Source organism: Kogia breviceps, chromosome 3 (genome assembly GCF_026419965.1).
Source record: "Kogia breviceps isolate mKogBre1 chromosome 3, mKogBre1 haplotype 1, whole genome shotgun sequence".
Lineage (NCBI taxonomy): Eukaryota > Metazoa > Chordata > Mammalia > Artiodactyla > Physeteridae > Kogia > Kogia breviceps.
In genome coordinates this window covers 46,411,934-46,436,549 of record NC_081312.1, presented here as the reverse complement: position 1 = coordinate 46,436,549, position 24,616 = coordinate 46,411,934, and the positions used below count along the sequence as shown (strand labels likewise).

The 24,616-nt window shown below is 44.6% G+C and overlaps 1 protein-coding gene across 13 annotated transcripts in view; it reads left to right on the top strand.

The window, feature by feature from the left end:
* SAMD4A (sterile alpha motif domain containing 4A) overlaps positions 1-24,616 on the top strand; it is a 233,191-nt gene that overhangs the window by 169,417 nt on the left and 39,158 nt on the right. For 11 of the 13 annotated variants that reach the window (XM_059055712.2, XM_067028448.1, XM_067028451.1 and 8 more), the window contains 2 exons: positions 12,752-13,015; positions 24,093-24,202. In XM_059055712.2, coding sequence (XP_058911695.1) covers positions 12,752-13,015; positions 24,093-24,202 — 374 coding nt within the window. The remainder of the gene's footprint in view (positions 1-12,751; positions 13,016-24,092; positions 24,203-24,616) is intronic. The other 2 variants (XM_059055716.2, XM_067028458.1) reach the window with 1 other exon arrangement.

Below are 24,616 nucleotides of genomic sequence, written 5' to 3'. Positions count from 1 at the left end.
ACTGTTTGCATGTCTGCTGCCCTGTCTTTTATTATTCTCTTTTTTGGCACCTGTAGCCCTAGTCACTAGCATAGTGCCCTGTGCATAGAAACGTTAGCTAAGTGCTTGTTGGATGAGTGAGTGAATAAGGCAGTTAGCTTAAACTCTTTTTGCAGGAAGGTAAAAAATTTATTTCAAAAGGATCTTGCAGACATCATCTTAGTGGGCCTTCGATATCCTTCCTAATACCCGGCATATGCCCATCACAGAGCAGATGCTCAGCGAGTATTGGATGGATGGATGGATGGATGGATGGATGGATGGATGGATGGATAATACGGGCAGCATGTGACCCCACAGCAACCCTGGGAGGTAGGTAGGAGAGGTATTATCATTGTTATAACTATTTTCCAGATGAGTACTATGAGACCCTGAATGAGGAGCCAGCGGACCTGCTCGGGGTTTTGGATATTGAGTGTTCAGTGTCAAGGCCCAGTGTCGGGGCTGGAGTTCTTTCTTGCATGAGAAACAGTGTGGAGTTGGGCTGAAGAACACAAGTCAAGCTTGCAAGTCAGAGAACCTTGGGTTTTGAAACCTGGCCCTCGCCCCTTCCTAGCTGTGTGATCTTTGCCAAGCCCCTTACCCTCTGCACCTCAGCTTCCTCTCGGTGAAACTTGTGTTTGTGTGTTTGTACGTGGGGGAGGAGTAATGATAGAACCCACCACATAAGGCATTAAATGAGGAGTGACTGGAACGATGGGAGGGCGCATTTGGCAGCGCTTGACACTCGGCCGGCCTTAGGGATGGTAGCTGGTGCTGCGGTCGTGCTTGCCCTCGTGTGGCCTTCTCTTCAGGGAGAATGTTCGGGAAAGGTGGTCCTAAGGAGGTGCTTTGGGGTTGTGTTTGGGGAAAGGACAGTACAGTATCCCCAGCCTAAGGCCAGGAAGAAAGAAAGAGACTAAAGAGACAGAGCATTCATTCGTCCAGTCACCCTTCCATGAAAGCCTAAAATGTGCGGGAGAAAGGAGTGCATTGGGCTGATCCAAGAAGGGGAGGCATGAGATCAGTAGTGAGTGCCTTCCCTGGTGCAGAATGTAGTCTGCAGTGAGCAGCTGGCAGCTCCTTTACCCTGACACCCTCGCCGGCTGTCCTATCAGTATTACAAGGCAGACTTTTTTAAAAATATGGGGAAATAAACAATGCGAGGAAAATATCTTGTCCAAATGAGAATGGCACTGCATAAATATGCTAATAGCATCATAGCAGATCGGCTTAGGGAGGGGCTGAGAGATCATCCTCTGGGCTGTAATGGCTTTTTCCGTGTTGTACCCTCAGCTTTTAGAGCTTGACACGTCCAACAAATGTCTGATGAATGAATGAAGGAAGGAGTTCATCTAGTCCAACCTCCTTGTTTTGCATATAAGGAACCCAGTGTCACCTAGCTGTGTTATACGTTCTTAGCTTGAATTTCTAAATATAATGGAAGTACTTAGAATCTTCAATAAGGACTTCTGGCAATCGGTGTTGCTTACCACTATCAGGACAAAGAGAAGGTCTCACGAGGAGTTCTTTTCTTTAATGGAAAAGAAGGTGATTCACGTGCCCTGACCCTCCAAAATGGAAATGAATTGCGAACACTTAAAATGAGTGGGCGGAAAGGAAAGACCAAGTTGAGTCTGGATCAAAGGAACGTTATTCTGATCAGGGCAGAGAAAAGATTGTCTGTAGATAAGAATTCTGAAACAACAAGGAAGACACTTCTTTTGGTATGACAGGCCATGGTAGAAAATTCATCTCTTGTAAATCTGTGAAACACTATCAAGCAATCAGAGATATTTTTCATACTGCACATAATACACTGAAAATGCTCTATGAATATCATTAGACTAGCTAGTACTTTGAGTTGATTTTTCAGTTAGCAGTGTTGGTTTATATTGGGTTATTCTTACTCTGACGGTGAATAACTAATATTTCCGTAGGACTTTACCGTTTAAAAAACACTTTCATGTACAGTAAATGATTTAATTTTTCAGCAATCTTATGATGGAGCCTTTGATAGCTACTGCTGGAGAAAACTGAGACACAGAGTGGCCATATGTCTTCCAACCCAAATCCCAAATTCTTACTTCAGCAGCCTGCATTTGCTGTATATGATACCTCCCCCAGTGTCAACAGGACAGGTGTCAAGCCAGTAAGTCAGAGCTGGGTGTGTAGCCAGTACATCTTAACCTTGAATGTGCACACAAATCTCCTGGGATCTTAAAATGCAGGTCCTAATTCTGGGTCTGGGGTGAGGCCTGAGCCTTTCTAACAAGTTCCCAGATGTTGCTGATGCTACTGGTCCCTGGATCTAGAACACATTTTTCGCTGTTTTTAAATCAGTTAGGCTCTCACCTACCGAATTTCCAGACCGAGAGAAAATGTACTCAGAGCTTTCTGCAGCTGATTCATGTCCAGAGAAAGCCTGAGGCTGACCCCTGACCCTCTCTTCCTGCCTAGCAAGGATGAAATGGCCACAGCAAGAGGCAGGCACTACTGCCCAGGAGTCAAAACATTGTATAGGGAGTCCGTAGAAATTTCTGCCCAGATATCATTCACATTGGAATTCTGGTTCCAAAATATCTATTTTACTTGGAGGGCAGGAAAGAGTGATTAAAATCCTGGGCTGAAGAGCCTGAGCAGAATTCTGCATGTGAAGCCAAAGCGATGATGTGTATGTTTTCTGTTGAAGTGACTTAAAGAGTAAAAAAAAAAATGCCCATTCTTTGGGGGCATTTTATTAAGACCAGGCGGCCAACCTGGGGAGGTTTGCAATGTCCAGGATGTGGGCAGAGTTTGAGGGGAACACTGAGGTAAGAAGACAGCCCAAGACAGTGGTTCTCAGCCTGGCTAGCCATTAAAACCACTCACGTGCATCAGAAAGTATGAATGCTCTGATTCCACTACAGGGATTTTCAGTTACTTGGTCTGGGCTGGGACCTGGGCATTGGGAATTTTTTTAAGGCTCCAGAGGGGTTGAATATGCAGCCAGGGTTGGGAACTGCTAGCCTAAGACAAAAATGCTCCAGGTTGGAAGACGGAATGAAGAATTTTATCCAAATCTATATTAGTCAGTTCTCATTATTTGCAGTGCTGATGTTCTGTGAATTCCCTGTGAACACTGAATTAGCAAACACTGAACCCCCCCTGCTGCTAGGGGAAATACCAGGCTAGGTTCCTGCAAACCTCGTGACATTTTCCTGAACCTATCAATACATAACATTATTTTATATTTGTTTAAAGACATCTTATTTAATACATATTGTTGATTCATTAATATCTGCATTCAAGGCCAACAGCACTCGTACTCATGCTGAACAAAACTTGTCCAATACATGTGTTTTCTCCCTAAAGCACATCACAGCCTCTTGCAATGAGCAACGCTAGCCAGCACACCAACCCTACACTTGGGGGCAATTTTAAACAGTAAATCACCAACGAAAAACACCGAAGTTAGAAAAACATGGCACTGAACAACCTTGTAAAGGACACTGGTTTACAGTATGAGAACTGACATGGGAAGGCTGAGCAACAAGGCCTGTTCGACTCCAGCCAGGAACACGTGCTCCAAGGACCCATTTTTTGCCAGTCTGCACAGGTCCGTGAATGACGATGAGAATGCTGCGAATGTTGATTTTTTGGTTACAAGAAATTTTTAGCAAATCGGTGAAATCGCAAATACAGAATCTGTGAATACGGAGGATCAGTGATATACAAGACATAATAGAGGAACACACACACACTGTATAGTTTGTATGCAGGTCAAGGTGGACATAGAAGTAGACAAGCAAAGAGACCTATGGATCTGAGTTGGCTGTCTGGGGTCAGCCCAGCCCCCCGATCGCCCTACAGCCTGTTCTCTTTACCGCCCGGATCTTAAGGCTCCAGACAGCCCTCCCCATCTCATATCCAATAAGAAATGAATGCTGTTCAATTCCTGTCCTTAAACTAGAACAGTCCTGGGGCCTGAATCATGCCAAGAACCTCATGCTTGCAGTGTCTCTGGAAGTCTTTTATTGCAGGACTGATTTATAATACTCAAGTCGATGAGTTGAGAGCAATTACTTAAACGCTGTTTCTCTGGAGTAGAGAAGAACGGTCCGGTTTAAATGAAAAATGCAGTGCCAAGTCAAAAATTCAAATCGTTATGTGTAATTACAGACCACAGTAAATCAATTTTATAAACACAGTACCAATCTCACTGTGTCCCAACACCCACAGGGTCAGGTTGTGACAGTTTAGAATTTGAGAAGAGGCTGAAGGTGAAGAGAAGGTGGGAATCGGGTTGTGTGAAGCCTCAATAGCTTGTCTTGAATCACATGGTGATTCAATCAAATATAATTAAGAAACCAGGAGAACCCAAACCATCCAATTTCTCTTAATTAACACCCCCCCCAAATAATCTAATTAGCAGTGTAAGCTCAAATTGTGTGTTTTTTTTTTGAATGGTCATTTATGTGTATTGTTACACTTGACATTTAGATTGAATGCCTTAATGAAAACAAGAACCAATTCCCTCATCAGTAAATTGCCGGCCGAAATGCTGAGAATCTCCAGTTCTCATTCTTCTATCAAGGAACTAAGTTAAGAATTAGTCAGGACTGCATAATACATTTCTAATTATTTATAACCCGTCTCCTAACACTAGAAAGAAAAGAAAAAAGATTGCTGCTTAATCAAGGCCAAGTTCAGAGTTTCACACTCTGAAATCCTGGCAGCGGTCCTGCGTTTGGCTGGTGCTGAGTTAAGACCCTGATGGCAGTAGGATTTTGACATCTTCTAATGATGCCAGTCCTTGCCTAATCAGTGCTGTTGCATTTAAGAGCCACCTAGCCCTCTTATCTGGGAGCCTTTTAAGTTCCAATGGCAGTGAAGACTTTGCCAGTAGTTCAGCTCAAGACAGGAGTTAGTAGACAAGACTCCAAAATATCCTTTGTAAGCCCCTTTTAAGTGTGACCCCCTTCTCCTCTGGACAAGTGCTGCTGGTGGTGTCAAGATGCAAAAGGATACCCTGATGATTTGTTCAGTGACTCTGGTAGTGGCCTTGGGATTGATGCTCTGAGGCGGGGCTTGGTTGCTCAATCATGAAACCCTGGCTATTGCAGTTCCAAACTTGGATTGCTTTGCTGGTACCCGCATTCAGTCAGTAGCCGGGGAGTGTTAAACACAGGATGGACAGTGCATTTTTGTAAACCTAAGAAGCACTTCCTGGGTGGACATGTGAGCTGAGGTAACAGTGATTACAATTTGAGAGTTATCTTTTAAGAAAGGGGTAAGAGGGTAGTTTTGTCATCAAACATCTAACTTTCTGAGTTTCTCCACTCTCTTCCTTAAACACAGTGACTGGAGCATTTTTATGGACACACTGGTAAACAAAAAAGGAAATAGCTGCTTCAGTCCGCTCCTGGCCACTTGCTTGACTCAAATATTTTCTTTACTTGGTGTCATAATCAAAATGATTCAAATTCTACAACTCTGTCTAAACTCTTCACTCACCACGTGGGTAGAAATTCCACGGACAAACCTAAGGTCTAAGAAGCCTAAGGGTTAAGCACATATAGATATAACTATAGATATGAAAAGGAACATAATTCAGGAAAGTAGAAGTGAACCCAATATACAGGAACCTTAGAAATGGCTGGGTTGATTCCACAGTCCCTCAAATTGGCTGAAACATCTGCTTCAGTGGTGTCAAGTCACTTCCAGAGTTGGTGTCATTGGTTTTGATAGAATGGAATGAGAGGATTTGGGCAGTTTCCTTTTAGGACTACTTGATTTGAAGTTCAACTTGTAAGATTCTACTGATTTCTATAAAATGTATATATTGGCTTCTTGTCTAACTTATAAATAATGAAAGTGGAAAGTCAAACAGCAGTTTTCTAAAATAGATTTTCTACTGGATGACACCCAGTTTTGCCATTATAGAAACTGACAAAAGAGGACAAATGAAATGTACAAAAGATTAATGCAGCAGTAAAAGTCTGCCAGAAACATTCTAATTTACTTCTTAAAAGCCTAAATGTTTAAGTGATAATGTGAAGGCAGAAACATACATCTTTGCTCTGCCCAAAGGCCGAGCCTTCTGTGGAGTAAGAAGGGCTGACACCAGTGACAAGGACTCACATCATGGAAAAACCTCTCCAGGTGCTTTCCCCTGCGTCCGAACGTGTTCACTTCAATATGGTATGAAAATGAGACTGAACAGGGAAAAAGAGATTCTGCAGTGTGTATCTCTCAGCCTTGTTGGCATGTTCTTTGCAGCTCTGTCTTCTTCTAGAGTCTCTATTTGTTTTGTCTTGTTGCATAGGCAAGTGTATACTTTCTCTTCAGAGAGCGTGTGACTTCCTCCCTGGGCTTGTCAGAAACACCCGGTCCGCCCCCTACGTCTTTGCTTTGTAGCATGCTCTTTCTTCTTCCCCCAGGATGAGGTGGAGTCTAAAGCTGTTTGGGGGAATCATCTTCTGGTGTCCAGATGTTGTGAGCACTGGTTTTCCAAACTTTTGGACAAGAAGCAGAGCATAAGCATGCAGAGTTGAGGCAAATAACCTTTCAGATTTGCTTTTAATCTATTCCCTGAAGCAATGAGACAGAGCATGTTAATTTTAACCTTAATAATTAATACTCCCTCCCCCCTCCAACCCCCGACACAAATCTCTTCTTGGCCATGAATGTGACTGGTGTTGTCTTTTTTGTGCATGATGTCACTGATTAAATACCCAAGTTTTGTTTTTATTTCTGAATGTATTCTTGCAGTACTATTAATCTTTTCTTCCCCAAAGATTCCCACCACAGGGCCTCAGATTACTGGTTGTGGCACCACAAAACCAACTAAAGAAGAGGAATCCAGGGTCTAATGTCATTTCACCACTGAGCCTTACTCAAAGATGTTGGCTTTTTTAAAAAGCAAATGCCTAGAATTATGCATACAAGTGGTGTTAGCAGAACTCTACTCTTTGAAAATGGAAAGCCTTCAGTAACAGTTCCTTAGATGCTCTTAAATCAGTGTTCTCAGAAGAAACTCTTGGGATGGCACCCAAAAGATGCCTGTTAAGCAGGCCTAAACTAAGGGAATGAACAGAAACATTCTCCCCAGTAACTCTGAAACAATAGCCATAGCTATTTTATAGCTGGCAATGGCTTGAGCTTTTTCTCCTTTAAACTTGACAAGTATCAAACCACCTCCTGCAGCAAAACTCTCAAATTCGTGTCTTCAGCAAAGGTTCTACTGATACTTCTGAATTTCTTTGGGGAGTAGGTCTAGAAAATATTGTTAAAGTACACCATTAGCAACACGTAAGTAGAATATTCCCCTTGCTTTTTCATAGCCTGTTGCCACACGTAACATGTATCACCCAAGTAGGGAACTGACCTGGACCTTTTCATTCAGGAAAGAAATTCTAAGTTAATATTTTAAAATAATACGCAAATGTTTGATTTCCTCATTCTACTTTTTAAAATCCCTAAATTAGAATGAGTTGTTTTTGTAAAGTTTAGTCATACTAGCAATTAGATTGAGTTCTGTCACATGAGCGTCTAGAATTTGAAAAATTAACAAAGCATTAAGTTTTGCTGTGAAGGCCAACTTCTTGAATTAGAAATGGAGAGACTGGTTTAGGAAGAAAGAAGAGTGAAATTGCAAATCATGTCTATGTGGCTGAACTCATGAGGGCCTGATGAGGCTGCAGAGCCCAACCTTGGGCTGAGAAGACAGGTTATTGGGTTTGATGAAAGAGAATGACAGTAGGAGCATGGGTGTACTTAATGCCCTTATTCAAAAGGAAATCAGCTTCATCAGAGTAGATTCTAGACTCCAGGGCAAAATGCTGAGTCTGGAGGTAGGTGGAAACTCACAGTGGTAGCAATGAGACCTGGTGGTGGAGTGAACTTGAGGAGGTAATGTAACTGTGAAAGGCACCAGAGGACTTTAAGCATACGAGTTCCCGAGACCACTAGGTGCCCGTGGAACTCAACAAACACAGCAGAGAATAGCAGTCATCTCTATCATTTATTGAGTTTGGGCCTCAGTTTTTAACAAAAAGCTGGGATCCCTATAAAACAATAATTGTACTTTTAATCTGATGATGAAGAAAATGACAGAAAGAGCTATGAATTCAGCAAATATAAATGGATTTATATTTCATTAATTTTAATACTCTCTACATACGTATAAAAACCACGTATAGCACAGCGTCTCATCTACTAACGGGTGCACGTAGGGATTCCCAGGTCCTTCCACTACCCAGGGGCCCCCAGCTCACAACATAGGGATTATTGGATTACATTGCCTTTCAGGGCCTTGCAGCTCTGAAATGTTATTAATCTATGCTCATAATACTAATTTTAAAACATTACTTGCATTCACTGTATAAATTTAAGGAGAACAGAGAAGTATGCAATGTATCTTTGAAAGATCTCCATTACCGTTTGTTAGGATAAAGTTTCAGTGTAAGAGTTGAGCTTCAGTTGTCCGAACTGTTTGTGTATGAGGATCACTTCATTCCTTGACAGTGGCGTACAATTCTTAACCTAACAGTGGACCAAGGAAAAGCTGGGCCCATATTCCAAACCTTCCTCTTTCCACAAAACCCATTATTTGTCATATTAGAAGGCAGGAGAAGTAGTTATACCTAATTTTCTTAAAAGAGTCTATCTTGGAAAGTCTTTTCCTGAACTTTATTTCAATAGCTAAAACTCAAGGCAAAGTCAAGTTTGGTCAAAGGAAAGGGAAAAGAAATCTGATTTTCAGGCTTTCAAGAAAATACTTAAAAGAACACAACCCAGCGCCAGGTATTGTATTTTCCCCTGAAAATGTGATGAAAGTAGTCTCATGAAAGATGCTTGGAGATGAAAAAGAAATCATAAGGTTAAAGGAAGTCAGAGATGGCGGCTGGCCCCGAATGGTATGACAGAGTTTATTGCCAGATTATAAGACCCTCTGTCCTCACATCATACTGCTCCACTGCTGAAGCAAGATTATTTTTAGCAGCTTTTCCCATATTTCAACTAGACTTGCTCAATATTTATTATTTATTTTTAGTTCACTTGAAGTTGTAAATGTTCCAACTATTATAGTACTCTACTGTCATATGTACACATACATACATACCTATATATGTGTACATACCTAAGATTTCCTATTCCTAAAAATATAAGCGATACGGGCTCTATACTCTACACGGTATTAAGTTTTAGCTTCAATTTTTTCAAGAGCAAGAGTTACAATTTTGCCCCCCTGGGCAATTGTTAGAACGAATCCCCCCTGAAATGTGCCGTCCCTCCAACGCTCATTATTATAAAGTCACAAAATTCAGGACCTCGGTTCAGCTGGAACTTGCCAACTCCTAATCAATAGTGAGATTTTTTTTCAAGGTGTGCTTAATTCTGCATCATTTGAATATTACTCTGGGGCAGCTTAAGTCTGAATGGAGCGCTGCTGTTGTCTGGCGTGCAGCAGTCATTAAGCGAGGACATTCAAAAGGTCTGCCTCTAGCTAGAGTTATTCTGGGGCAGCTAACACAGTGTGAAGAGCTTCTCAGAAGCCTGACTTCACTGCTCTCCGCTCCCTACTCATAGGGAAAGGAATTTTATTTATTTATTTTTGCCTGAATATCCATTCTTCCTCTATTTACCACCACTTCAGATGAGTTCTTTCAGTTGAAAAGAAAAAGGAGCCATGGGACAGCCGTCCACCCTTTGCCCCGGGCCACCTCATTCATTCCACCACCATGTGGCCTGTTTTCTCACACTCTTTCTGTCCATGGTGTTTATTCTTTCCTCTGCTATTTTATGCCAAACAAAGTACTCCAGCACCTGAAATAATACCAAATTCAGCTCCGCGGTCACCATTACCTCTACCTGAAGATTTGTCTTCACCCCAAAGTGGCCTTGTTGGCAGGTGACCTGTCACCTGCTCCAGTCTCCTTCCCACAGGAAGGTGAGCCTGTATTGCCTCCAGGCCTCAGTTCCCTTTGGAGAAATGAGGTGTTTGCCCCCGCACAACTTGGCTTTCATGTAAGTGTGGGCCCGCTCTGGCTCTCAGTCCACGGCCCTCTCTGCAAACCAAACCAGAAGCTTAGCGAGAGGCATTGTGCTTGGTTGCTATGGCAGGTTTGCTCCTAAGGGGACATTTCTGAGTTTGGTGCCAGCTGTGGGAATCTTTATGATACAGACGGGGTGGGGCCTTAGGTCGAAAGTCCCTGGGAAAAGGTCCTGGTACCTCAGGTATAATTGATTTTTATTGGAGACCGAGACCAACCAAGTTCGTGCCATAATCCCTGTAGCTTCAGTCAAGCTCAGGGGTATATGAAGAAATGGGTGTAGGTTTCTATGAACAAATCCCTATAAGTCCTGGGAAGTTAGGTAAACATTTAGTAGATTCCTTGGACACTGACAGCCTCCCCAAGGATACCCATCAGTGGGGAGGTAGCATGGATTTTGAGAAAACTTTCAGTGGAAAGAAGCAAATTGGCTTCATCTAATAACAGAATTCAACTGCTACCTGTGTGTGGTATTGTTCTCCACATCCAAAAACGGGGACTCTCATAGCAGTGTTACCACTTGTGGATTCAGTTATAGCCTCTAACCAGGTGGAATGCTAAGGGTTCCAGCAGCTCTGAGCTGTGTGTCTCTCTTTAGCAAGGCCTGTTTTTATGGTTTCGGGCTCACTCTAATCCTGGCTGTGAAGAGGAGCCCCCGTTTCCACTCTGGGCACACCTGGCTGGCACCGTTCAGAGCATCCACCAGATATTCTGAAATGGTTGCAGAGGTACCAGGAAGCAAAGACATCTAAGCTGGAAAGTCCCAGCACTTGGGGCAGCCCTGAACAAGTCTGCCCAATTTTGTATAAATACTTAGACAGGCATGAAATGAATTTTCTGGATGTCTGGCTTTTCTTCCTATTGGCTTCTCTCTTCATTTTTGCTGCTGCTTCCTTTTTCTTTTTCTGCTTTTTCTTTTTTCTTTTTCTTTTTCTCTTGCTAATTCGGATCCAACCAGGTAGCAATGCATTTTCCAGGGAGCCTTTTTAAATAGTTTCTTCCATAGTCTATTTAGTGGAAATGCAAGCTGTTTCAGCCTGTTAGGATCCAAAAAATTTTTTAACAGTGTTCCCTTTGCATATTTTGAAGTTAGACGATAATTCCTTGCCTTTGATAGAATCGACCCAAATTAGAAATTTCTCAGGTTACGGATACTAAACTCGGCAGCTCCCTTTTTCCCTCCCATTTTCGTTAATAAGGAAGTTTCTAGCCCTTCTGATTGTCCCTCTTTCACACACAAGACTGCCCTTCTGGCCACATGAAGCCAAACGGAAACACTGACAGCAGAGGTGTGAGCCCCCTGGCTCTCAGGGCCTGGTTAATGCCAGCTGACCATGATGAGCAGCCTGCCCTCACCTCTACTGCCCCAAACACACTTTTTGCAAACACTCAGACTTTTGGCTCTGGTCTTTATCTTTTTAAGTGGGTGGCAAGGGAGCCTGCTGTTCAGGTCTCTATGTGGATGCTGCCCCACCAGAAGGCGGTTTAACAGAAAGCAGAACTTCTTACATTGGGATGTCAGGTCTGCTGACTAAAGAACGCACAAAGATGAACGCCAGCAAAGCATTGCTAGTCCGGACTTGGGAGGGTAAATACCTCATTGGAGGGGATAGAGCCTGAGATGGAACTTAATGGCTTCCCTGAAAAATGTTTAAAAGTGCATGTGGCTCAATTCCATGTTAACACTGCAGCAGTCAAAATAAACTGGACCTGTCAGTAGCCAGCACAGAGAGAAAGTTATGAATAGACTTATTTTGTAAGGTTGTCACTTTACACGCCCAGAAAAACCAACCAAGGGTAACGTCGGCTCCCTCGGCGTTGATTTTGGTTAGATCCCTCCCTTGAATGACCTCAATTTAATTTGGCTAGTTATATGTGAGTTGTTGCTTTTTCCCGGTTTTCTGGAAAAGAAATTAAAAATGGGGGCTACACGGATGTTGCCCACTGCACGGAAGGGCTGAGCACGCTGGTAGAAACCATTCCTGGCTCACTGAGAGCACCCCACTGGCTTCTGAATGAACGCCTTGTTACCTGGAAGTGTTTTCAATATAAAGTTTGGCATTAACCTGCGAAGCCAAGAGAAAGAATCGGCCCTTTCACGCACAGCTGCTGTGTCCCGTACCCCTGGTAGTGCTGGGCCCCTCGCTGAGCCTGCACCCCCTTCAGAGGTGATGGTTCCCCCGATTCCTGGTTGGAAGGACTAGTCCACTTCGTCTAGCTCAGCCCAGCAAAGATCCCCAATGATGATGACCGGCCTGCCTGCCCTTCCAGAAGTCCACCCTTAATGACATGGGTAATGTCGGGTATTGTGTGTTTCCTCCCCTGCAAAAAAATTATCCAGGACATGTTCCTTTCTGTCTTGGCAGATGGCCACTTAGCCAGGCTGTCAAGCCTCACCTGATTTATGGGGCTACTACTCCAAATCCTGATTTCTAGAGTTGGAACTAAACCCAGATCCCAAGCCACAAAAGCACAGGTCTGGGCACTATAGATGTATCCTCCCTGGAGAAGCCCAACCCACCCAGAGGTACAGACAGCATCCTTTTTAATCACCCCGAAGGGAAGGGCCACCCCATGCCCACTGATGCAGTAATGAGACAGCGCCATCTCTCAGGGTGAAGAGGTACTGTGGGTTCTTCTGCGGCCCAGGCTAAAGGGGGGGGAATAACCTATTTCATTTTATTTTTTTTTTCCAGTTCTCTCAGGCCAGGCACACCACAGCCCTTTGAAACGATCTGTGTCCCTTACCCCACCCATGAATGTGCCAAACCAGCCTCTAGGACATGGATGGATGTCTCATGAGGACTTACGAGCTAGAGGACCCCAGTGCCTCCCATCCGATCATGCCCCCCTGTCACCACAAAGCAGTGTAGCCTCTTCAGGAAGTGGTGGGAGTGAACACTTAGAAGATCAGACCACTGCTCGTAACACATTCCAAGAAGAAGGTAGTGGTATGAAAGGTGAGTGACTACCACTGGCGACAGAGTCCATCCCTTTATTTGGAATCAGGAGGGTGAGAAGAGAGGTAGGCAGCGAGGAGGAAGGAGCCCGCCCCTCCCCAGGCTGACGGAGTTGACTGTGGAGGAAAGGGCTTGGATTCCCCTTCCAGGGCTTCTTGCTAAAACCTGGGAAGAGCAAGAGAGGTCAACACCCTCTTTTTTTCTGAATGCAGTGACTTGCAGACAATTAAATGTGTCACAGCTGGCGGTGATAGCATCTACTGTTTGCACGTTCCTCGTTCCCCCGTCTGCCCTGTTTGTAAAGATGCTGAGCTGCTCCAGCCTTCTACCTCACTGCTTTGGCCAGGGAACCGTCAGTAATTTAGCAAAACAAACCACAGGATCTTTTTTCAAGTCTCTCTTAGTGTAAAATCGTAGTGTTGCTTTCTCTCCTCTCTCCCTTTTCCTTTGATATCCAAAGAAGCTTGCAAACCCTTTTTCTCTGCATCTGTTTAAGGGACATGAAAAAAATCCCACTGAGAGTCTCTGACAGTGTTTTAAGCCTGATAACAGATTTGCATACAGGTGATAAAGGCCTTCTGTGCAGCATAAATAAATGTTCCTACATTGCCCTGTAAATCTCTCCTCTTCTAAAGATACTCATCGGGAGATAGAGATTTCCAAGTTACCCATGGTAGGTTCAGAGAGGATACGCACATTCCGTATTTTTAGATGCAAGTCGTTCGAGGGCTGGGAAGCCCTTAGGGAAAGATGCTCATCAGACGCACACTAATAACAATTTTAGATGGAGAAACAAGAGCTAGTCGTGCTCCTGGGACTACGATGCTGAGGGGAGGCTCTGAGGGTGCCCTCGTTGCTGGCATGCATAGTCCTGACGTTGTGCTGTTTCTGATCGTACCCTTGAGAAGAACTAGTGTTGACATAGGAGGCTGTGTACTGAGTTTCCTCCCCACCACAGAAGCGTGGCGCGGGGAGATGCCCGCCATTGCCCAGGTGCTGGCTGTAAGTGAGCGCCAGGCTGAAAAATGGAGCTTGTCCACCAGGGGACATGAATCTGACACAAAGACACTTCCCTGGAGCATTCCTCCCTCCCAGCTGCTCAGGCCAGCCTCCTCCCATCCCACCGCAATGTGTGGTGGGTACTGCTGAGTACCCAGAGCGGGTGGGACACATCTTGATGTTTTCCTCTCTCTGATGATACAAATGGGTCATTAAAGGTGTTTAACAGGCAGCAAAAACAAATGGCTCCTTTTGGCATGGTGGGGATGCGTGTCCTCTTTCCTTTCTCTTTCACAGTTCTCGGGGAAATGTGTCATAATTTTGGAGACCTACCAAAGCCCATTTTTTGAGTTTATGCTACATGGTTCTGTATTCAAGCAGCTGAGCTCCGGGGGATGGATAGCAGGGGAGGCTCAGCCATGCTTGGCCCAAGACGGGTAGAAGCCATGGTTACTCAGGACTAGCTTCTTGCCGAGTGAAGTGGAGCATCTGGACAAGTGGAGTGTCTGGACAGATGGTTTCCAAGAAAGCTACGTGCGGTTCTAATTGGTAACTGTGGGAAGGAGGCCTGGCCTTTACGTTGAAGGGCTTGGAGGGTCTTGCAGGAAGCCTGTTGTTCTCCAGGACACAGGCCTCGCCCAGAGGAATGCTGGGTCTGCTGTCGGCCTATAGGAGCTTCGTTATCTTTTCTTTCTTTTTTCCTTTTGCTTTCTTTTCTTGGTTTTCTTTCTTTGTCTTTGGTTGTGAAGCCCTCTGTATACCTTAGACATTCTCCCAAAGCAGGTAAATGTGTGTTCATTGCATGCTGGCCTTTCGAGGTGAGAAATGAGTAATGAGAGCAGGCTTTTAAAGAGAAATGAATGAGAGGAAAATGGAATAAATGTCCTATCCCTGTTTTAGAATAAAAGCCAAAATATTCCAAAGTTCAAGGAACATCCCATATATCAGTTTCTTCAATTTCCTCTTTTAGAATTGGTGAGAATTGTCCCCTCAGAGCTTCTTCGATCTGAAAATGATGCAGATAAGATCTGATAGCCAAGATTTTCTTTATAGACCCAAGGCATGTGGTCAGAAAACAGGCTCTTTGGTGACAGGACTAAACAGAGGACCCTCTTCTGTGTATATCCACCTTCTGTTGACCTATTGAATGGTCCTTCTCCCAACGTATACAGTCCTTAGTGAATTAAATGGCAAAACCTATTTGAAGGAAGGAACATAATAGACGATGAGGGTTCTATGTGTGGGAAAAGTATATTTGCAGTTCAGCTCGTAGGTCAAGCCGTAGAAACATCCACACCTGAAAACAGCATCATTCCAGAGTGTCGGGGCCAGTGTTTATGCCACACGAATGCCCCTCCCCCGCTGCACCTGGCAACAGCTTCCCTCGAAGGCCACCGCTGAGGACTCCCACCATCAAGCGCTGCTCAGGATGCCCTCCCAGGAGAACGCAGAAGCAACCCTTAACAAGCCTGTCCTAAGAGTGTGCCATCCGATTCCCCTGTCCAAGAGCAGACACCGGTTTAAATTTCCAAATTAATTTGAATTTTTCTGAGAAATGAAATCTGAAATCAAATGAAGTGCTTTTAAAGAGAGCTAGCCCTTCCTCTTGGATCCATGTCTCTTCCTTTCTGTGACCTGGCCCTTTGGCAGGAGTGTCAGCCTTTTAAAGCTACTTTCTGGTCCACCTCAGGATGCCATCATCTAATTGCTATTTTCCTACTTTTTAGACACCCCGTTTACGAGAACAACAAGGAATCTGTAGTAGAATTTGGAGGAGTTCCAAATCGCTAGGGGATGCATGTCAGCCCTCACCCCACACCTTGGGAAAAGAATACAAATTCCCGTAATTGAGCTTAATTTAGTGTGAATTCATCTTTCTTGACAGCAGCTGTGCATACTTTGCCGAAACGCTGTGTTCATCCGAGGCTTCCTTTTCACCCAGACAGATGAGCCAGGTTTGGCTACACATCCTCCCTTAGGAATGTGCCTCTTGGGTCCAGAGTGGGAAATAAAGCTCACAGCCCAGCATTCTTGCCCTTTTTATTTTTCACAAACATCCATCTCTCCCTCTTTTTGTCTTGGTGTCAGCGTTCCCTGCCAGGGATTGTCACTAAGTTCTCTCCCAAGTAGACCAGCTCCTGCTCTCAGAGGATTAACATCATCTGCCTGCTTTGCTTTGTTTTTCCTTTTATAGTGAACACACATCCTGAAGGTTTAAGTCAGCTCTGAAGCACGGAGTGGATGTCCCTGGCAGTAGGGATCTCAAACTAATATCTCAGGCTCAGGGAAGCATGGGATCAGCTACTCAACTAGAAATTAATGAACAGAAATGGGACACTGAATGGTAATATGGAAGTTTCCCCTTCAACATGCCCTGTGGAGGCTACTGTTTATACATGTTTGGACTGAATAGGCTGATTGTGGTTTCTAAATTCAGTTGTCCTTGTTCCTTGAAAAAGCTTCACTGTGACCTATCCCAGGGGAAAGATTCTTGATTCTAAGTTGACACGCAACTATATTCTTCTCCCCCTCCATATCACATGAGTAGAATGTGCTCTCTTACCCCTTTGCTCATACAACGCCTCCAGGTGGCCAAGAGGGGAAAAAATGACATTCCCATAAATTCCTGAAAGGAAAAGAAAATAGAGAACAGAATTTCATTGGTGGGAGAAGTACATTTGCCCCTCCTATTAGCATCACGTCTTCAGAAATTTTGTATAAACCCAACACCTGAAAACTTATCCGAAGGCAAGGGCTGTTCATGAGTAATATGGCTGTTCTATGGGAACAGAGATGAGGGAAGAAAGACTGATTAATAGGTTTCATTTTTGTCCTCAGCAAGTCAGCTGCCTTTCTTGAGCACTTGCTGAGAGAGGCTTTGGACTGGTTATTGGGGAGACAGAGGTGAAGGAGACGGTGCCTGCCTCAAGGGACTCGCTATCATGTGAGCAACAAACAGAGACCTGATGTATGTGCACATCTGTGAAAATATCTTGTCTCAGAGACTTGCCCTGGGTCGAGGCAGGCAGCAAGGAGGGCCTAATTCAAAGTGGAGGGAAGTCAAGGAAATTTCCTGGAGGGGGAGAGGCCTGGAGCTTCAGCTCAGAGCAGGATTACAAATTAGCCAAATATATATGGTGAGAGAAGGGCATTCTATGCAGAGGGAATGTTATTCATGAAAGCATGGTTATGAGACAGCTTGACCAAGTGCATCATCCGATGGCTTGTGTGTTAGGGGCACATGGGAACAATGTCTGGAGAGGGAAGAGCCAGATGCTAGGCATTGCAAAAGACTGGAGCTTTTATCCTGACATGGAAGGAATTTAGCATCAGAAATGACCTGCTTAGATTTACATAATAGAAATAGGACCTGAACAGAAGAGTGGGAGACATATCAAAGTAGGGGAGGGGCAGGGGATTCTGGATTTGGAGGCCAGCTGGGTGGTGGGGGATGTTTCAGTACCTGAGGAGGAAAATGAATTTGGACCAAACCGAACAAAGGAGACAAGGTAGTGTGTTCGTGGGGTCTTCGCAAGATAGACCTGAGAGAGTTCTGAATTGAATTGCACTGATTGAATATAGACAGGGATGGAGCAGGAGGAATTTAGGACGATGCCCAGCTTTTTGCCTGGGACATCTGGGAAGCCCATGATGTCATCGACAGCAAATTGGAAAAGAAACACAGCGTGCGGTAGGTTGAGTGTGGGCACCTGTAGAAGATTCCAGTGGAGGCGTGCCAGCCAGGCCCACAGTGCACCATGCTCTCCCCTGGCTCTGCCTCCCTAAGAGCCCTGGCTCCCCTCCTCACCTGCGCAGTAAGCATCCTGCCTCCCTGTGGTGAAGTTCATGTGGGGAATTCACTAGACTTCTGGCCAGTAAGGCCCGTAGATTTAGTCTCCTAAGACTGAGAAGCTCCATGATTTTCTCATTGCAGTTGTCGGTGTGAGAGGGGTAGAGATGGGGGGTGCGGTCTGTTTCTCTTGAGATGAGCTTCAGCCTCACCATTATGATTTAACATTGGCTGGTATACTTACGAGGTATGGCACTATGTTAATATAAAAATATAGGGGTAATTTAAACTTACATTGTTTGCATATAGACATGATAAAGGTAAAAAAGAAACCTTTGGGTCCAGTAACCTTGATAGAAACATAGCGATTAAGAGCAGAAGGAACCATGAAAATAGGTTCAGGTTTTCTTTTCTAAAGAATCTTTCTTAGATGAAAGTTACGTAAACTTTTTATCTCCATAGCAAAGGAAATATATTGCCTATTCTGAAATAGCTGGTTTGGGGTTTTGAGTTGTAGACCTTCGAACTTCTGCCTGTCTTAGAATGAGATGAGGAAAAAAAACTATTGAGAAGTGTTATTTTTGTAAGACAAAGGAACCCATCAGAAACCTTTGTAAGAAAGTTTGTGAATACAGAATTTCTGAGGGTCATAAGGAGGTGAGTGATGGAAAGGGAGTGACACAGCCCCTTGTGTGGCTGGGACACTTTTCAGCATGGCTGTCATGGGAACAAGTTACTATTTTCTGAATGTTGACTTTCTAGATGCTGTCTCGAATTCATCTAACTTAAAGGCCAGGATTTAGTAAACTGACTTCACTTTCTTTATTCCCAAATGCCAACATACGACCTGTGTGGATAGGTCCTAATGGGCTCAGACTTATGCTCCCTCTTTTCAGATAGGCTGAGAGGCCCTGATATCTTTGAAAAGGTCGTGAGACTTACAGCTGCTATTTCTTACAAAGTGTGTGTCTTCAGCTAAAGTGCTTTAAGGACAGCTGTCAATGTGGAACCCAGCTGCTGTTGACGCAAAGCAGGCTAAGAGTAGAACACCACTTACGGGTGTCATAGCCAATGGAAACTGGGAGAAATTTAGTCCTGTTTGTATCAAACACTTCAAAGAGGGTATTTTACCCAAACTCGACCATCTCTGAGCCTTCCAAGACCCACACATGCTCCCCACAAGCGTGGAAGCCGGAGGCCACCGTGGACACATCCCAGGATGGCGGAGCCCAGTCCAGCTCCACAGGGACCCGAGACCAAGGCACCTTCTTTTTTTTGCTCATAGGCTGGTACAGAATGGGACTGTTCATTCCGCTCTGGCCAAAAATAGACAGGCTTCAGTTATCTTAATGGTGCTGCTAGACGTCTTCATTTTCGAAAGACATGTTTTCCTTCTTACTTCAACCCTGAAGAGTTAGTTCCTTCTTGCTCCTACGTTGGCTCTTCTCCCTCAAAGACCAAGGATGCAGTCGTATCTTGGAGAGAGAGAAGGAGTTGTTTGAGATTAGCCTGGCTCTCCGTGGTGAATGGGAGTTGCTCTTCCATTTGCAGGTACCAGGACCACCGCAGTGAAGCCTCTTGTGGAAAAGGTGGCTGTTCATGGTTCTGTCTTCCAGGGATGCCTTACTCCCTACCCTTTACATCGCTCCCCTTATTGAGCTCTTCTGCAACATTGCTTCCATCTTTCTCTCTTGTGAGGGCTCCTTGTTTGTGGGGCAGGTGCTGCATGGCCTGTTGACCTGAATGATATTTGCAGCCATTCCAGCAGCAGGCATTTGAGCAAAGCAGCCCAAGTTCTAACTGGAGCCCAGCTTCTGTGTGAGCTGTAATATGCACCACAAAGCCTCTCGGTGGCTGATTCATCCAAACTCTAAAAGGTAAATAGAAAGCGTAATTGGAAACTTGACCCATGGGTAAAGACCAACAGGTAGACATACTAGCGTATAAAAGGTGGGTGAAGCACTATTATCAAAAATGCCCATGAGAAGATAAACCACCGTGGACTGCAGCAAGACGTAGAGGAGCTTCATAAGGATGGACCCTGTGGCATGGCAGCCCACTGTCCACACATGGATGGTGCTGCTTTCTCCCAGAAACTTCCTACCCTTTGCCCTTGTCAGTTTCCTTCATGGGCTTCTCTTCCCTCACCTTCCCCTAAAAGCCTGGTGCTCCCAGGGCTCCACCTTGGCTCTCCCCTCTTCCCTGAGTAATCTCACCCACTTCCGTGGCTAAAACAACTACCATGTGCTACTGACAAGGAAAGTGGTTCTCCATCTCAGCCCCCTCTTCAGAGGTCTTGACCAGTTGACTTCTCCACCTGGATGGCTCAAAGGTGATGACACTCAGCTGACCTAAAGTGAAGTTCACCATCTCTCTCCTCTCACCCCCAATCTGATGCTCCCCTGTACTTTCCTACCAGACCTACTCAGAGGAACCATTTTAGGCTCCTTTCTCTCCCTTATTCCCTGTACTTCCTTAATCTTCAAGTGCTGTGGATTTACATACTTTCCTTCTCCTCTGCCACTGCCCTCCTGAGCTTGGATTCATCTCCTGGCCTCCACTCCCACTTCATCCAGCCCAGCCTTTACATCAACAGCCATCATCATTCTTACATACTCATCTGATTGTGCCTCTACTGCTCAGATTTCAACAGTTTCTCATCACCCAAGCCAAGGTTGACTCTCCTTGGTTTGGCATTAGAAATCCCAATCATCTGACCCTTGCCTATTTGTCCCATCTTATGTTTAAGCTCTTCTCTAGAATTCACCCAAGCCTTTGCTTGGCCTGGAATGCTCTCCTGCATCTCTGCTTTGCTTATGCACTGCTCCTGCTTCCTGAGATGGCTTCCTTATTATGATCTGCCCAGTGACTCCAGGACCAATGCTACTGTGAAGCTATCCCAGTCCCCAAGGCAAACCCAAATGCCCATTGTTCTGTGCCCATCCCCCCACCACAGAACTTTGAGTAGACTTAGCACTTGTCCTGCAACTTTTATAATTTTTTTGTGAGTTACCTGTTTTTTTGTATTAAAAATTCCTTGATGGCAGGGACATGCCAAGCCCCCATAATAGGCATTCAATAAGTGTTGAGTGAGCAAATATCAGGATTCCCACACTTGGCAAGGAAGTCAGTTCCAGCATGTAGTAAAATCATCTTTATCTTTCTCACACTGCATAAGAGAATAACTTTCGAGTCTGGGACCTCTACTGGCATGTCCATCAGAAACAGCCTAGATGAAGTTAAATGGCTGTGTACCAGCCAGAGGCAGGAGCCCAGGCGGCTTGCATGCTTTCAATCACGTATCAGCCACTCCAGGAAACACCCCTGTTGGTCTGTGTCTTCCAGCCATAGGCCTGAGGTTATGTTAGCTGGTTCTCAGCTTTGCATCCAACCATGTAGTATCTGGACCATGGGAAAGGAACTGAGCTTTTAGTTAGAATTTGTCCCTGGCCAACATCTTACAGAATCTAGCCTCCAAGTCATTGGAGTTCCTGGCTTCAGAGGAGTGAAATGGTCAAGGCACTCAGTTCTCTGGTGTGTTTCCCTCTTAATGGAGTTTTGTTTTAATCCCTGGCAAAGGAAGGTGCCTCACCGCCAACCAGAGGGTGAAAGGTTAGTAAACTACGTTCTTAAGAACTGGGATTTCCTCCTCTTTGTTCATCAGTTCACGTTGCAGGAGGAGATGGCACATGGCACTGAGCTAGGAACTGACTCTCTAGGAGCAGGTTCAACATGCCTACCCAAGGCACATATGGCCAAGAAGAGCTTGCATTTCCCCGGAACACAGCCAGAAATAACTCTTCAGGAAGGCCTAACTCACCATGTTCTGGAGCTGTGTAGGAACCTTTTCTGGGCAAACAACTCCCAGTGACCTACATTTTGATTAAATGAGTGAGGCAGGCTCTTCATCCCTCTAACCAGGGAAATTCTAGTTGTCAAAATACTTTTATAGAAAGGAATGAATACTGATTGGACTGAGACTTGCCACGCCAAGATTTGCACCCCACTCTCCCCGACTCTTAAAACACCGTATTGTCACCTTGGCTTATAAAGCACCCAGTTTGCATCATGATTTAGTAGCTCGGGATTCTATTTGTTTTAGCATCAGTGGATTTTGCATGATTAAGCTGTAGGGCACCCAGTGAAAATATAGCCCATGAAGTTGCTCCATATTCTTTTATGACAGATTGTACCCAAGCGTGGCATTGGGTTACCCAGACTTCTCTGATTCACGATCACTGAGTTTTCTGAGCAGCTACTTGGGGCCTTTCAAAGATGTAAACAACAAATGTGAAACCTGGTGACAAAGCAGTAACATGTCAGTGGCCTAAAAGCCAGAGATATTTCTATTAGAGCTCACTCTGTGGAAGTATTGGCATTGTTTTAACAGCAACAAAAGCATGACAGAGAATCAAGTCTGGTCAAATAGTTCCAGGATGTCACCAGAGGGAAGCAGATGTCCTGAACTCTTGATCCAACCACAGCTTGAGTTGAGGAGGATGTGAGGATTGGTACTATGTGGATGGGGAAGCCCTGTCTCTTGTGGTTAACAATGGTCCCCAAAGGACTCTCCACTTGTTGCAGTAGAATGAAGGGCCTGCAAGCACAGAGTCAAGTGATTTCTTGCCTGAGATTACTGAGTCTGTTCTTAAAATGCCATTGGCTATCCAATTCTGTTTCTCCAGAAATTCCTCCTCTTTGGTCTTCACATTACTGCAAATCAAGAAGTAACCTCACCAGGCCCACTCTCCCCTGTTATATCTTTGAGTTTCAGGTGATCATCCCATACCCACATTCCCTAAAACTAGGTTGGGTTCACCCAGGTGGCAGGGCCTGATATTAGAGTAGGCCAGGCCTCTTTAATCAATCCCAGTTAGCTACTCTAAACATTAAAAAATTAGAAGTTTCCTACTTATTTTGTAGTGTTTGTGGATTCTGTCAGCACCTCAGAATAAAGCACTTAGCGATAGATAGTATCTTGCAATCAACATGGTTAGTAATGGATAATAATTCATAGAAAGCATGAATAACATTTACCCAATGCTTCAGCATTTCAAAGACTTTACAGTCACTGTTGATTCAGGCTTCCCACTGATGGGGCTATTTGGTCCTCATTCTACAAAAAGTTGATACAATGTAGGAAAAATCTGGGAATCTGGCAACCTGGCTCTAGTCCCTATTTCACCACATACTTGCCCTGTGATCTAGATTTAATGACTTAATTTTGCCATCTGTAGAATGAGCTGGGGTGAGGGAAGATGATTCTAGAGACTTCTCAAAGATCCTATCAGCTCAAAAACCCTGACTTTAAAGAGCATGGGCAAGTGCTTTGTTTTGGTTGTACTTAGCAAGGTAATAATTCTCCTGTGGATTTTCAATACAGTTACTGTTTAATTTTCCTAAATCTAGAATCCCAAAGTAGGAATTATTTCAGGTGTGCTTTGGAATTCCCATTATCCCATAGTCTAGGCAATCTTTGGACCTTTCCAGTCCTGATATGTGGTTGACATTCGAGGAGAAGGTCAAAGACACATCCAGATACATGACTTAGCTAGGAGAAATGGTCAGCACACACACACACACACACACACACACACACACACACACACACACACACACGTGGTGGTTTTGGAGTCCAGGATGCTCTTATTCCCACTGGGGTATAGGAAGTCAGAAGAAAGATCAGGCTAAGAATGATAGCAGCTCCACCCCTGGGGAAAGTGCTGCTGTCGGGATTTTTTCCTATCTCTGTGGAAGTGGCAGAAACAACATATGGGGATCTGCACTAAACCTAGAAAGAAATTATCTTGAGGATGAAGACTCATCATATGTAGTTTACGTTCTAAGTCATTTCTTTCGAAATCAAAAATGAAGTAGTCTGGCTAAAGCAGTGAATCCATTACATTTTTGGTGTCATGAATCCCTTTGAGAATCTTATAGAAGCTGTGGATGACCCTCTGCCCAGAAAAGCACCCATATATTCACAAATTGGGATGTAATTTTAGAGAATTGCTGTATGCTCTGAAGCCCATGGACCCCAAGTTAGCCACCCCCTGGTGTAAAGAGTAAGGGAGCCTGACAGTGGGAATATCAGAACTGGATCAAGACTTCTAAGTCTGTAATTTGCTGCCAAAATTAAACAAGTAGTAACATAAAGGGTTTTTTTTCTTTCGTTTTTTTCTCTCTGACCACCACCTTCTTTTCCTTTCTCTCTTCCCACATCTCTTGTCATCTCTTCTCTTTCCCTCTGAATTTCTCTCCCCACCTCCTGTGCATCTCGCACCACAGATGTTCCAGCCTGGTTAAAAAGCCTCCGTCTGCACAAGTATGCTGCTCTCTTCTCCCAGATGACCTACGAGGAGATGATGGCCCTCACTGAGTGCCAGCTGGAGGCCCAGGTATGTGCTTGGCTGGCTATCCTCGAGAAGGTACCCCGGGTGGAATCTGACATTCAAGTCCAAGGCAGACTTTGTTTGAACCTGTACCTGTACTCACCTAGTAGCTTGCCTTGTTCTAGGAATTGCCAGGTGCTGGCCAGCGGGCCATGGTGAGTAGGGCTGGGTTCTTGCCTTCAGGGTCCAGTAGGAGATGGGAAGATGAACAGGTAACCACAGGGCAAATGAGGGTGAGAAGGAGTGTTATGAAAAAGAAATAACCTAGGTGCACACTTCTAGGGTGCTAGGAGGGAATCAGAAGAAGTAACATTGACCAAGACCTCAAAGAGTCTGTGTCCCTGCTTTTGTTTTCCTGGGCCCCTCCCTCTGTCTGCCCAGCCAGGGCTGGTTTGGAGGATGACAGATTGGTTGTGTATT